The 14,296-nt window shown below is 45.6% G+C and overlaps 1 protein-coding gene across 1 annotated transcript in view; it reads left to right on the top strand.

The window, feature by feature from the left end:
• The window catches only part of ESPNL (espin like), a 54,856-nt gene extending 47,634 nt beyond the window's left edge, over positions 1-7,222 (top strand). The window contains exons 8-9 of the mRNA XM_038749317.1: positions 1,239-1,436; positions 4,956-7,222. Of these exons, the coding sequence (XP_038605245.1) occupies positions 1,239-1,436; positions 4,956-6,500 (1,743 nt within the window). The 3' untranslated portion in view covers positions 6,501-7,222. The remainder of the gene's footprint in view (positions 1-1,238; positions 1,437-4,955) is intronic.
• Positions 7,223-14,296: the final 7,074 nt, after the last annotated feature.

The following is a 14,296-nucleotide window of genomic DNA, read 5'->3' as shown; positions in this document are numbered from 1 at the left end:
CATGTTTTGTTTTGTTGTCTGTCTCCCCCTTCTCAACTATGAGCCCGTTGTTGAGTGGGGACCATCTCTATCTGTTGCCGACTTGTACTTCCCAAGCGCTTAGTACAGTGCTCTGCACACAGCGCTCAGTAAATACGATTGAATGAATAAATGAATGAATCCTTTCTGAGCCTGTCTCTACAGAAACTCTATCATCCAACACTCTTATGGTCTGGGGATTTGAAATCTGAGATCTTTTTGTTTTGAGATCTTTCACTGGGCATCAGATGCTGGTGTTCTGGAAATTGGGGGCTTGCTTCTTTCTCCCATCAACCCTTCCATGTAGATAACTTTCCATCCTTGGCTCATTTTTTATGGTATTTGTTAAGCGCTTACTCCATGTTAAGTACTCTAAGCCCTGGGATAGAAACAAGTTTATCAGATTGGACACAGTCCATGACCCACGTGGGACTCACTGTCTAAACTGGAGGGAGGAAGATTTAATCTCCATTTTACAAATGCAGTAACTGAGGCACAGAGTTATGTGACTTGCTCAATGTCATGCTGCAAGCAATTGGCAGAACCAGAATTAGAATCCAGGTCCTCTAACTACCAAGCCCATGCTCTTTTCAACTAGACTGCATGAATTTTGAATATTTATTGGAATAACTGTTTCATCCTGTGGGCTTGGTGAGCCATAGAACATTGATTTCTGGGAAGTGGGACCTTGCCGAACCCTGAGTGGGGAAACATGGTCCTCATTCATTCATTCATTCATTCAATCGTATTTATTGAGCCCTTAATGTGTGCAGAGAATTGTACTAAGTGCTTGGGAAGTACAAGTTGGCAACGTATAGAGACGGTCCCTACCCAACAACGAGCTCACGGTCTAGAATTAAAGTGACCTGTAATTGAGAAGCAGTGTGACCTAGTGGAAGGACCACGGGCCTGGGAATCAGTAGGACCTGGGTTCTAGTACTGGCTCTACCACTTGTCTTCTGTGTGACCATGGTGAAGTCACTTCACTTCTCTGTGCCTCAGTTGCCTCATCTGTTAAAATGGGGATCAAGAAAGCGAGGTCCATGTGCGACATGGACTGTGCCCAACCTGATTGCCTCATCGTCCTTGGAGAGAATACAAAGCAATACCTCGGTGCTTAGAACAGTGCCTGGAACATAGTAAGTGCTTAACAACTACCATAAAAAAATCTACAAGAAGATTAGATTGTAATCTAAGCTACATCTAAAATCCCTATGCAGGGGGAGAAAATGGAGGACTCTGAGGATCTGGGGAAGAGCCTCATCTCTCGGAGGCTGAAGGAGTTGAATCAATCAGATGTGGATGCCCTGGTGCCCACCCACGATGAACAGGGCTATTCAATCCCGGAATGGAAGCGGCAGATCATGGTGCGGAAGCTACAGTCCCGCCTGCTGTCTGAGGAGACGATGAGCCACAAGGTACTCTTCCTGTTTTCACTAAGAAACACCGGGCCTACTTGCATAATTGTCCCCTTTGGGGCCTAATTTTTGTAACATTAAAGCAGGGTAGGACTACTGCACAGGGTTAACTCTAACAATAAGGGGAGGAGGAGAAAAAGAAAGAAAAAGGAAAGGACAGAGGACATTTAAGATTGCATCTCTTACTTCTCTTGCACTCTCCCATGCAGAGCACTGAACTAATTACTTGGGAGAGTATAAGTTCATTTTTAAGGTTAGGGCATATAAATTGACATGTACAGACTTCATTCATTCATTCAATTGCATTTATTGAGCGCTTACTGTGTGCAGAGCACTGTACTAAGTGCTTGGGAAGTACAAGTTGGCAACATATAGAGACGGTCCCTACCCAGCAACGGGCTCACTGTCTAGAAGGGGGGAGCTGTGAGTGGTTGTGAGCACATGGTACATAGTTGGTACAGAAGTGCTGAAGTGGTAATTGGAGGGACATAATTATAATAATGATGGTATCTGTTAAGCGCTTACTACGTGCCAGACATTGTCCTAAGCACTACGGTAGATACAAGATAATTGGGTTGGACCCAGTTCCTAACCCACATAGGGCTCACGATCTTAATCCCCATTTTACAGAGTGCACACAGTAGGCCCTCAGTGAATTAACCACCCTCCTGCTTCCTTGTCCGATTCTTTATTTCCCTTCTACTCCTCCTCCCCTGGCCCCTGCAGTCTTAATTTATTAACCCCCACCTCCCAAATTGTCACATTCTCGCTCTTATATTCCAGGGAAGGAGAAAGGTACAAGGACATTAGTTTAGCTCCTCCTCTAGACTCCAGTCTCCTTGTAGGCAGGGAAGGTGTCTACCAATTCTGTTGTTTTGTATTCTCCCAAGTGCTTAGTACAGTGCTCTACACGCGGTCAGTGTTCAATAAATACAAATGATTGTTCAATTAGTTGAGATTAGTCCCTGGTGGCACAGGTCTCATAACGTCAGTTGTGGAAACTGACACCAGACATGCTGGGAAAGAAATAATGGCGTGTGTTCAGTAAAATCAACAATCGAACAGTAACAGTAAAAGCAGCAGTTTCATTTTTTATAAACTACTAATCATTAGTATTTATTGAGTACCATCTGCGTGCAAAGCAGGGCACTCAGCAGTTGGGAAAGAGCAGTAGAGAGTACCTGAGATCCCTGCCCTCAGAGAATTTATAATCTGGCAGAAGAGACAGACACTGAAATAATTTACAGGGAGGAAGAGATGTGGATAAGGATACAATCGATCGATCGAGCAATCACTTATTGAGTGCTTACTATATGCAGCGCACTGAACTAAGTACTTGGGAGAGTATAAGTTAATTTTTAAATGATAGGGTCTATAAATTGACACGTACAGACTTCTGTGGTCGTGAGCACGTGGTACATAGTTGGTACAGAAGTGCTGAAGTGGTAGTTGGAGGGACATAATGATGGTATTAAGTGCTTACTATATGCCAGGCATTGTCCTAAGCACTGGGGTAGATATAAAATAATTGGGTTGGACACAGTTCCTAACCCACTTAGGGCTCACGGTCTTAATCCCCATTTTACAGACGAGGGAACTGAGGCACAGAGGACTGAAGTGATTTGCCCAAGGTCACCCAGCAGACAAGTGGCAGAGCCAGGATTAGAACACAGGTCCTTCTGACTCCTACGCCCGTGCTCTGTCTACTAGATCACGCTGCTTCATAACCTGAGGGGGAGAGAAATCAATGGGGAAAGACCTCCTGAAGGAACTATGATTTTAGAAGGCTTGGAAGATGGATACAGCAGGGAGTCAAGTGGATTTGAAGTGGGAGGGAGCTCCAGGTTAAAGGAAAGGCTTGAACAAAAAGAAGTGGGAGAATCAACAATGAAGTACAGTGAGAGGAGGTGATATTGAGAAAAATGAAGAGGGCAAGCTGGATTGTAGTGGAGAATAGAGGGGGTGAGTACGAGGGGGAGAATGGGTTGAGTGCTTTAAGGCCGAAAGGCAGGAGTTTCTACTTCGTGTGGAGAGAAATGGGTAATTGTGAAGGTTTTTAGGAGAGAGGAGTCACACAGAATGAGTCTTTAGGAAACTGAAGGGCAAAATGCAGATTGGAAAGGGAAGAGGCTGGAGGCAGGGAGGTCAACAAGGAGGCTGATGCAGTAGTCAAGTCGGGATGTAACAAGGGTCAGGGTCAGCATAATGGCCATTTGGATGGAGAGGAAGGGGTGGATCCTAGAAATGTGGGAGAAAAACTGGCGGGATTTGAGTTGAAAGAGAAAGACAATTCTAGTATAATGCCGAGGTTGTGGATGTCAGAGATGGGGAGGGCGGTGGAGTTGCCATCTGGGATGGAGAAAGTTAGAGGAGAGAATTTGGAAGGAAAGATGAGGATTTCATTCATTCAATCGTATTTATTGAGCACTTACTGTGTGCAGAGCACTGTACTAAGCGCTTGGGAAGTACAAGTTGGCAACATATAGAGATGGTTCAATAATAGACACCTTAAGCTTAAAGGACATCTATGTGGAAATATTTTGGAGGCAAGAAAAAATGTGACCTTACAGTCAAGGAACTTACACTCTATCGTGGGTTCTTCTCACACCCCTAAGCAATTTTATTTTGACAATTAGCAAGGCCATTTCAGGTTTGGTGTTCTCTTGGAGATCTTCTTTTGGGAAAGATCTCCTCGTCTGGCCCTTAATATACCCACCAGTCTTGTCAAATACATTTAAAAACAAGGCTTGGGAACCAAGGCTTAGAGAAAAGCCAGGAAAACCAAAAGGAAAATAGGATTTTGGTTAAAAGTCTAGGACAGAGTGGTTATCCACAAGAGCTAAATCAACTGATATCTCCATTCCAGAGAAGCCATAGTTATTTGACAAACAGCAAATCTTTCTGACACAATCTCGGCTCTTCCACAGTAGAGAACAATAGGAATTTGGCCCTTTGATCATCATCATCATCATCAGTCAGTCAGGCAATAGTGTTTACTGAGCACTTACTGTATGCAGAGCACTGTACTAAGCACTTGGGAGAGCACAGTAGAGCAGACACATTCCCGGCCCACAACTAGCTTGTTGTCATCATCATCCTTATTGTCCTCACCTCCACCAATACCATCCATCCTTAGTATACTATTAAGCATGGACAGCGTGCAGAAAACTATACAAGGGAACATTAAAAAAAATAATAGTGCTTAGTACAGTATTCTGTACACAGTAAGTGCTCAATAAATACCACTGATTGAATTTCTGTCCCTGAGGAGTTTACGATGTAATGGGGAGAGACAGAAGTCTTAAATCGCTGAATTTACAGTGGTTTAAAGGGTCAGAATCGCTATCAACAAGCACCCATGGGTTTTTGAGTTGTGAGCAGTTATCGAAAACCTTCACGGATTTAGTAAAGGGGCAGTCGGCATTCAATCGGGAGGGAGGCTGGAGGTTCGACCTCTTGCCGGGTAGAGCCATTTCTGATTTTCCACTCTCCCCCTCTGCTCTCCCTGTCCCCTGGCAGGATGGAGGAGGCTCCGTGGAGTTGAGCGATTGGAGATACTCGCAGGCTCACAATGCCATCCTGGGCCCCTACGGGGAGCTGCTCACAGAGGACGACCTCATGTACCTGGAGAAGCAGATTGAGAACTTGCAGTTGAAGAAGAAGTGCCAAGAGTATGAACGAGAGTTGGGGAGGTTGGCCGAGGAGCTCCAGGCCCTGCTTCCTCCTCCCATCGTCAACATCACGGTCCATGGCCTCTTACAGCCACAGCGGGCCAAAGGGGAAGGCCAGGCCCTGCCCGTGTGGTGCAGCCGCATCTCCAGGGTGGTGAAGAGTATGTCCCTGCTGCTGAGGAACGTGAACGGTCTGGCGAGCAGGGAGGAGAAGTCAGCCGCCGCGGGGCCGGATCCCCCGGGGGGGTCCGTGGAAAGAGAGATCCTGGGCTGCGGTGTCTCCGTGAGGAGCCTGAGGGACAGTTTTGAGAAACAGGCTTGTCTTGGGCTCCAGAAGCCGGCGCCGCCCCATGAGAGCAAGATGGGACCAGGAGGAGCCCTGAGGGGAAGCCACCCCTTGGGCGGGACGGCTCCCCACAAGATTCAGGCTGTGGGCAAGAGCCAGAAAAGGCAGCTCTGGGAGGAGCGGGCCTCAGGCGACCCCAAGGTAGCCGTTGCTGCTGGGATCAGCCGTGACGGGGCCTCCTCTGAGACCAACAGCTCTCCGGTGCCCGAATCGGCCAGCCTGAGAAAAGAGCGGATCGTGACGCTCTTCCTGAGCCACTGGAAGAAGTCTGCTTACACACCCGCCTTGAAGACCGCAGCCAGGAGGAGCCTGGAGTCCCGCCGGGCTCGGAGGAAGGGGCAGGAGGTGGCCCTGACCGGGGCGGGAGCAGAACAGTCCGACGGCAAGCTGCCCCTGAGAGAAATCAGCAAGCTGGCTCACTTGCTTCAGCAGAGGAACGCCATCAAGAACCTCCTCGGCAACTGGAAGGACATCATCTCCCACGTTCCGTCCCGGCAGATCCGGCGCTTGAGCAGACAGCCTGTCACCTACTCTCCCGAGCAGTTCCTGCCTTTTGTGAATGGGGCCCCCGTCCCTTATGACGACCTCACCCTGGACCTCTTCATGCTTGGCTACTTCCACATCCTGGAACTGGACCTTCCGGCTGAGGAGCGGAAGGCAAGACACCTGCTCTGCTTCGAGGTGTTTGACCACCTGGGTGGACACAGCTGGGAGACAGTGCGGGCCTTCCACCAGGCCGTGGTCGGCGAAATCGAGGCGGGCCGCAGGGGCTGGACAGACGGTTTTGAGGATATCAAGGAGCGGTTCTTTGGTCCCCACAAGGGCCCTGCCCGTGAGATTGAGCCCGGCCGGAGGCCAGGGGTGACCTCAGGGAAGCCATCACCCGGGGCTGCAGCCCCAAGTCGCTGCCTGGAACCAAGGGGACACCGGTCAGGGACCTATTCTGGATCCAGGGGCTTCAACGGCGATGACGTCTGTGGGTACATCAACCGGAGCTTTGCCTTCTGGAAGGAAAAGGAAGCAGAAATGTTCGACTTCAGAGAGTGAAGTCCAGCTGGAGCCAAAAGGCCCTGCCTGTTAGTCGTTGGCCTTTAAATATAAAAGCAAAGCAAATCTGGGCTTAAACTGGATAGACGGTGTCTTTTGGTCCCAACGTGATTATTCCCATCAGGATTTTTCAGGACCAGACAATGTGAAAAGATGAACTTAGAAGAACTTTTCTCTCTGTAATTGCCCTTTGCTGAATTGGAGAATAGCATTTGAGACATTTTTCCTATTCTGGTTTTTCCCTTTCCTGCTGGTCCTAAGTATGTGCTACAAATTCCATCTCTCCCCTGAAGGAATGGGCCCATGAGCCATTTTAGCTGCTCGGAATCATGCTGAAATGAAATCCCAAAAGGCCTAGAATCAAATCCCCCTATGTGAACTGATCCCTGTGAGTTATATACTTCCCAAGCGCTTAGTACAGTGCTCTGCACACAGGAAGAGCTCAATAACTATGACAATGAATGAATGAATGAACGAATATGGACCTGTGAAAGCCCATTTGGAATTTAGAAACAGAAAAGTGAATCAGTGAAGCCTTTAGACATTGATATTTGAGGCCTTTTCTGTACAGAAAGATCTGATTTTGAATTTTAAAGGAGGCTTCATATAACAATGTATCATCCTTGAATCATGTAAATGCCTTCATTAGTATCAATTGTGTCTATGCAGGAGTTGTTTTCTACAAACGTTTCCATTATAAACCACTGCAGTGATTAATTTAATACTTTATATTTCATTCCTTTATCTGCAGAATGACGTATACTACCTGTCCCTGTCTGTTACAGAGGTTGGTTGAGAGTAGATGAGGTCATGGCTGAATCTTCAAAAGGCAGAACCAACGGCTATTATTTAATCCTTCCTGTATTTTTGTCCTCATTGTAATAATAATAATGATAATAATAATAATAATAATAATAATGGCATTTATTAAACGCTTACTAAGTGCAAAGCACTGTTCTAAGCTCTGGGGAGGTTCCAAGGTGATCAGGTTATCCCAAAGGGGGCTCACAGTCTTAATCCCCATTTTACAGATGAGGTAACTGAGGCACAGAGAAGTTAAGTGACTTGCCCAAAGTCACACAGCTGACAATTGGCAGAGCCGGGATTGTACACATGGGAATACTTAAGGTCCAGAAATGGCCATTCTGAGAGGAAGATCAGAAAATCAGCAACGGAGAAGGACCTAGTGATTTAAACCTTCTGACTTGTAGTCAGTCACCTCTGAAAACAGTGAAATTCACGAGGACTTCACTATTGATCAGGAGTGGTTATTATAGAAATTTCACACTAAAACCACTCCCCCACCAATACCTATATCGTGCCACAATCACGTTCTAGTTAGGGGTCCATCCCTAACTGAAAGGGAAGATGTCAGAGAAGGAAGCAACATGGCCTAGCGGGAAGAATGTGGGCCTGGGAATCAGAGGACCTGAGTTCAAGTCCACGTGCTGCTACTTACCTGCTGTGTGACCTTAGGCATGCTATTTAATAACTTCTCTGGGCCTCAGTTTCCTCATCTGTACGATGAAGATGCAATGCCCATTCTTCCTCCCACTCAGACTGTGAGCCCCAGGTGGGTCAGGGACTGGTCTGACCTGATTATCTCAGATCTACCTCAACTCTTAGTATAGTGCTTAGCACAGAATAAGCCCCTGACTAATAGCATTATTAACATTATTGTTGTCAAATGCTGTCGAGTCTTTTCCAATTCGAAGTGACTTTACGGATTCATATCCATAAGAGTAAAGAAATACGGAAGTGGTTTACCATTGCTTTCTTCCACGCAGTAAAAATTTAAATCTCGGCTGTTGTCTCTGATCAACATTTTGATCGCTTGATCATATGTCTTTGACTCTTTCCCAGGCCGCTGCTGCCCAGCACAGGTGAATCAACTTTGCCTGATGCTAAAGCTTAGACCTTTCCATCATGGGTAATCCTGGCGAAAGAATCTCTCTCAGTGGCATAGCTCTAAATTTCACTGACATATACAAACTCTTCCGCCACTGTAAGGCATCGATTCATAAAATTAGCATCATTAATAACCACCCCACTATTCTCCAAGCATCCTGTTGTTAAGATCAGAGACAGAATCCTGGGCAGGATGAACACTGTTCGGCCCCAGGAAGATGTTCCTCGTGCTTTTAAACCTCTCGCTCATAAGCAGTAGACAAATATTTCTAAGAATGGGTATTCCTTTTGCGTTTATTGCTCGAGAACACAAAATCTTGGTTCTGTTGTGCGTTTTGGCCGCTAAGTGTAATTCAACGCTGCCTTTATCATTAAGTGCAATACCACAATCCTGGCAGCTAACTTCAGAGGTGTGCGGAACCGGGACATCCTCAGGAATGAGGGAGGGATAGGTCGCCTTGTGACTCAGTCCAAACTCATGTTGAAGCTCTTTGGCCCAAAGTCTGTGATCTGTCACTCCCTGAATATATTTTCTTCAATCTTCATTCAGATTGAGCGCCTGCTTATTCCCCAGGAATCCCTGCCCTCTAGTACAGTGAGCAGATATAAACATATACATATATTTATATGTATATTTATACATATTTATATGTATATTTATATGTATATGTATAAATATATACATATATTTATGCATATATATGTATGTGGCGATACGTACTATATGTGTATGTATATATTAATAATGATGATGGCATTTATTAAGCGCTTACTATGTTCAAAGCACTGTTCTAAGCGCTGGGGAGGTTGCAAGGTGATCAAGTTGTCCCACGGGGTGTCACAGGCTTAATCCCCATTTTACAGATGAGGCAACTGAGGCCCAGAAAAGTGAAGTGACTTGCCCAAAGTCACACAGGTGCCAATTGGTGAGGTCGGCATTCGAACCCATGATCTCTGACTCCAAAGCCTGTGCTCTTTCCACTGAGCAATGCTGCTTCTTTATATGAATTTATTGACATATATATATATATATATAGAGAGAGAGAGAGAGAGAGAGAGAGAGAGAGAGATGTGTGTATGTGTGAGTGAGAGAGGGAGAGAGATAATAATAATAATAATGATGGTATTTGTTAAGCGCTTACTATGTGCAAAACACTGTTCTAAGCACTGGGGAGGTTATAAGGTGATCAGGTTGTCCCACGGGGGCTTACACAATTTTAAGCACCATTTTGCAGATGAGGTAACTGAGGCCCAGAAAAGTGAAGTGACTTGCCCAAAGTCACACAGCTGACAGTTGGCAGAGTCAGGATTTGAACCCATGACCTCTGACTCATTCATTCATTCATTAATTCATTCATTCAATCGTATTTATTGAGCGCTTACTGTGTGCAGAGCACTGTACTAAGCGCCTGGGAAGTCCAAGTTGGCAACATACAGAGACGGTCCCTACCCAACAATGGGCTCACAGTCTAGAAGGGGGAGACAGACTCCAAAGCCTGGGCTCTTTCCACTGAGATACACTGCTTCTGTGTGTGTGTTTGTGTATGTGTGTGTGTGTGTGTGTGTGTGTGTGTATTAGAAAATGGCCCTGAGAGTCAAAAGGATCTGGGTTCAAATCCCTTCACCTGATTGGATTATCATAATAATAATAATGATGGCATTTATTAAGCGCTTACTATGTGCATTGCACTGTTCTAAGCACTGGGGAGGTTTCAAAGCGATCAGGTTGTCCCATGGGGGGGCTCACAGTCTTCATCCCCATTCTCCAGATGAGGTAACTGAGGCCCAGAGAAGTGACTTGCCCAAAGTCACACAGCTGACAAGTGGTGGAGCCGGGCTTTGAACCCATGACTTCTGACTCCAAAGCCCGGGCTCTTTCCACTGAGCCACGCTGCTTCTCATCGTAGTGGTCTCCTCCTTGTTCCCCCAGCTTCAGGTCCCTTTCCTCCTCAACCTCACCTATATACATCCACTCAGATGATCTTCGATAAACATCGTTCCCTCTCCTTCTCATGAAATCCTCATTTCTCTTTGCATTAAGCAACACTTCCTCACCATGCTATCCTCTCTAGAATGTGAGCTCCTTATGGACAGGGAACTTCTCTCCTAACACTGCTGTACTCTCCCGAGCACTTAATACAGTGCTGTGCACACAATGAGTGCTCAGTAAATACCATTGATTGATTGTATTTAAGTAGCCTCCCTAGTGTCACCTTCTTATAGGCTTTTCTTTCCTCCCAATACACCCCAGCTGCACTCTTCCCAAAATACGTCCCCAAATACCTTCTGTAAAGTACCATTGATTGATTGTATTTAAGTAGCCTCCCCAGTGTCACCTTCTTATAGGCTTTTCTTTCCTCTCAATACACCCCAGCTGCACTCTTCCCAAAATACTTCCCAAAATACCTTCTATAAAGTACCATTGATGGACTGTATTTAAGTAGCCTCCCCAGTGTCACCTTCTTATAGGCTTTTCTTTCCTCCCAATACACCCCAGCTGCACTCTTCCCAAAATACTTCCCAAAATACCTTCTATAAAGTACCACTGATGGATTGTATTTAAGTAGCCTCCCTAGTGTCACCTTCTTATAGGCTTTTCTTTCCTCCCAATACACCCCAGCTGCACTCTTCCCAAAATACTTCCCCAAATACCTTCTATAAAGTACCATTGATGTATTGTATTTAAGTAGCCTCCCTAGTGTCACCTTCTTATAGGCTTTTCTTTCCTCCCAATACACCCTAGCTGCACTCTTCCCAAAATACTTCCCAAAATACCTTCTATAAAGTACCGTTGATTGATTGTATTTAAGTAGCCTCCCCAGTGTCACCTTCTTATAGGCTTTTCTGTCTTCCCAATACACCCCAGCTGCACTCTTCCCAAAATACTTCCCAAAATACCTTCTAACTGTACCCTTGTTCAATATATAATGTTTGACTCACTCCTTGGATTTTAATCCTGCCCTTCCTTCCCTACTTAAATCCTTCAAGCCACAGCCCTGCCATTTTCAAAAGCCCCTAAAAAGCCATTTCTCTAAGAAATGGTGGCTATTAATGATGATAATACCGTGAATCAACATCTCATGGTGGCAGAAGAGTTTGCATCCATCAGTGAAGTTTAGAGCCAAATCTCTGAGAGAGATTCTCTCTCTCGCCGGGATTACCTGTAATGGAAAAGTCTAAACTGAAGCATCAGGTAAAGTTGATTCTCCTTCCTGGCCAAGTCATCCCACCAGCTACCTTATCAATCGATCAGTGGTATTGATTAAGTGCTTACAGTGTGTAATAATAATTTTGGTATTTGTTAAGCGCTTACTATGTACAAAGCACTGTTCTAAGCGCTGGGGAGGATACAAGGTGATCAGGTTGTCCCATGTGGGGCTCACAATCTTAATCCCCATTTTACAGATGAGGGAACTGAGGCACAGAGAAGTGAAGTGACTTGCCCAGAGTCACACAGTTGGCAAGCGGCGGAGCTGGGATTTGAACCCATGACCTCTGACTCCAAACCCCGGGCTCTTTCCACTAAGCCATGCTGCAGCACTGTACTAAGCACTTGGGAAAGTACAGTATAATAGAATAGGTAGACACAGTCCTGCCCACAAGGAACTTGCAGTCATTAAAGAATAAAAAATCATTAGAGAAGCAGTGTAGCTCAGTGGCAAGAACACAGGGTTGAAGGTCAGAGGTCATGGGTTCTAATACCGGCTCTGCCACTTCTCAGCTGTGTGACTTTGGGCAAGTCACTTCACTTCTCTGGGCCTCAGTTCCCTCATCTGTAAAATGGGGATTAAGACTGTGAGCCCCCCCGTGGGACAACCTGATCGCCTTGTATCCTCCCAGAGCTTAGAACAGTGTACTTCCCAAGCGCTTAGTACAGTGCTGTGCACACAGTAAGCGCTCAATCAATACGATTGAATGAATGAACAGTGCTTGACACATAGTAAGTGCTTAACCAATAAATGAATGAATGAACAGTGCTTGGCACATAGTAAGCACTTAACCAATACCAACATTATTATTATTATCATTAATAAAATAAATTAGATAGGAGAAATAGTAATGATATTTATATGTTTATTCATTCAATTGTTTTTTATCATTTACATTCCATTTACATTCCATTTACATTATAAAATGCAAATTTTATCATTTACATGCACCATTACATAAGAAGCAGTGTGGCTCATCTGTAAAATGGGGACTAAGACTGTGAGCCCCCCGTGGGACAACCTGATCACCTTGTATCCTCCCAGCGCTTAGAACAGTGCTTTGCACAGAGTAAGCGCTTAATAAATGCCATTATTATTTTATTATTATTATTATTATATTCATTCATGCTTTTACATTTTCACATATAGTAAATAAATAAAGTCATTCATTCATTCATTCAATCGTATTTCTTGAGCACTTATTGTGTGCAGAGCACTGTACTAAGCGCTTGGGAAGTACAAGTTGGCAACATATAGAGACGGTCCCTACCCAACAGCGGGCTCACAGTCTCGCTTACTATGTGCAAAGCACTATTCTAAGCGCTGGGGAGGTTACAAGGTGACCAGGTTGTCCCACTGGGGGTTTACAGTCTTAATCCCCATTCTACAGATGAGGGAACTGAGGCCCAGAGAAGTGAAGTGACTTACCCAAAGTCACACAGCTGACAGTTGGCGGAGCTGGGATTTGAACCCATGACCTCTGACTCCAAAGCCCGGGCTCTTTCCACTGAGCCATGCTACTAACTCTGTTATACTCACCTAAGTGCTTAGTACAGTGGTCTGTACCCAGTAAGTGCTCAATAAATATGATTGGTTGACTGGGGGAAGCAGTGGGGCATGCAGAGAGAGTAGGTGAAGCCACCTTGGGTCATCACCATCCTCTGTGTGGTGGCCCTGTGGTGAAGAGAAGCAGCGTGGCTCAGTGGAAAGAGCCCGGGCTTGGGAGTCAGAGGTCATGGGTTCAAATCCCGGCTCCGCCGCCTGTCAGCTGTGTGACTTTGGGCAAGTCACTTAACTCCTCTGTGCCTGTTCCCTCATCTGTAAAATGGGGATTAAGACTGTGAGCCCCACACGGGACAACCTGATCACCTTGTATCCTCCCCAGCTCTTAGAACAGTGCTTGGCACGTAGTAAGCGCTTAACAAATACCAAAATTTATTATTATTATTATTCAAAAGCTACCTTGAGGAGCAAGGTCGCAGGTTGAGGGTCCCAGCTTCCTAATTCTGGGTCCCGGGCAAGGCTCCGTCGGCGGCCCCAGTCAGAGTCCCAGCTTGGTGGCTGCTTCCACACCTGGAGGAATTGTGAGGAAAAATAGATGCTTGGTTTTGCGTCCGTCGAGTGGATCCAACTATTCTCTTCTTCCCTTCTTCTTCCTCAGGGGATTTCTCAGCATTAGACTAGCGTTGGAAAAGCAGTATCGCCTAGTAGAAAGAGCACAAGCCTAGAAATCAGAGGGCCTGAGTTCTAATTCTGGCTCCACCACATCTGCTGTATGACCTTCTAGACTGTTGGGTAGGGACCGTCTCTATATGTCGCCAACTTGTACTTCCGAAGCGCTTAGCACAGTGCTCTGCACACAGTAAGCGCTCAATAAATACGATTGAATGAATGAATGACCTTGGACAAGTCGCTTAACTTCCCTGTGCCTCAGTTACCACATCTCTAAAATGGGGATTAAGATTGTGAGCCTCATGTGGGACAGGGACTGTGCTCGACCTAATTAACTTGTCTCTACCCCAGCACTTTGTACAGTTCCTGGCACCTAGTAAGCTCTTAACAAATACCAATTTATGGTATTTGTTAAAAACTAAACTAACTAAACTAAACTAAAACTAAACTAACTAAACTAAAAACAACAAACAAAAACCCAACTCCCCGCCACAGTTCCTCCATGCG

Source organism: Tachyglossus aculeatus, chromosome 7 (genome assembly GCF_015852505.1).
Source record: "Tachyglossus aculeatus isolate mTacAcu1 chromosome 7, mTacAcu1.pri, whole genome shotgun sequence".
In the NCBI taxonomy this organism is placed as follows: Eukaryota; Metazoa; Chordata; class Mammalia; order Monotremata; family Tachyglossidae; genus Tachyglossus; species Tachyglossus aculeatus.
Note: the sequence above shows the minus strand (reverse complement) of the source record. Positions and strands in the feature narration are given on the sequence as shown.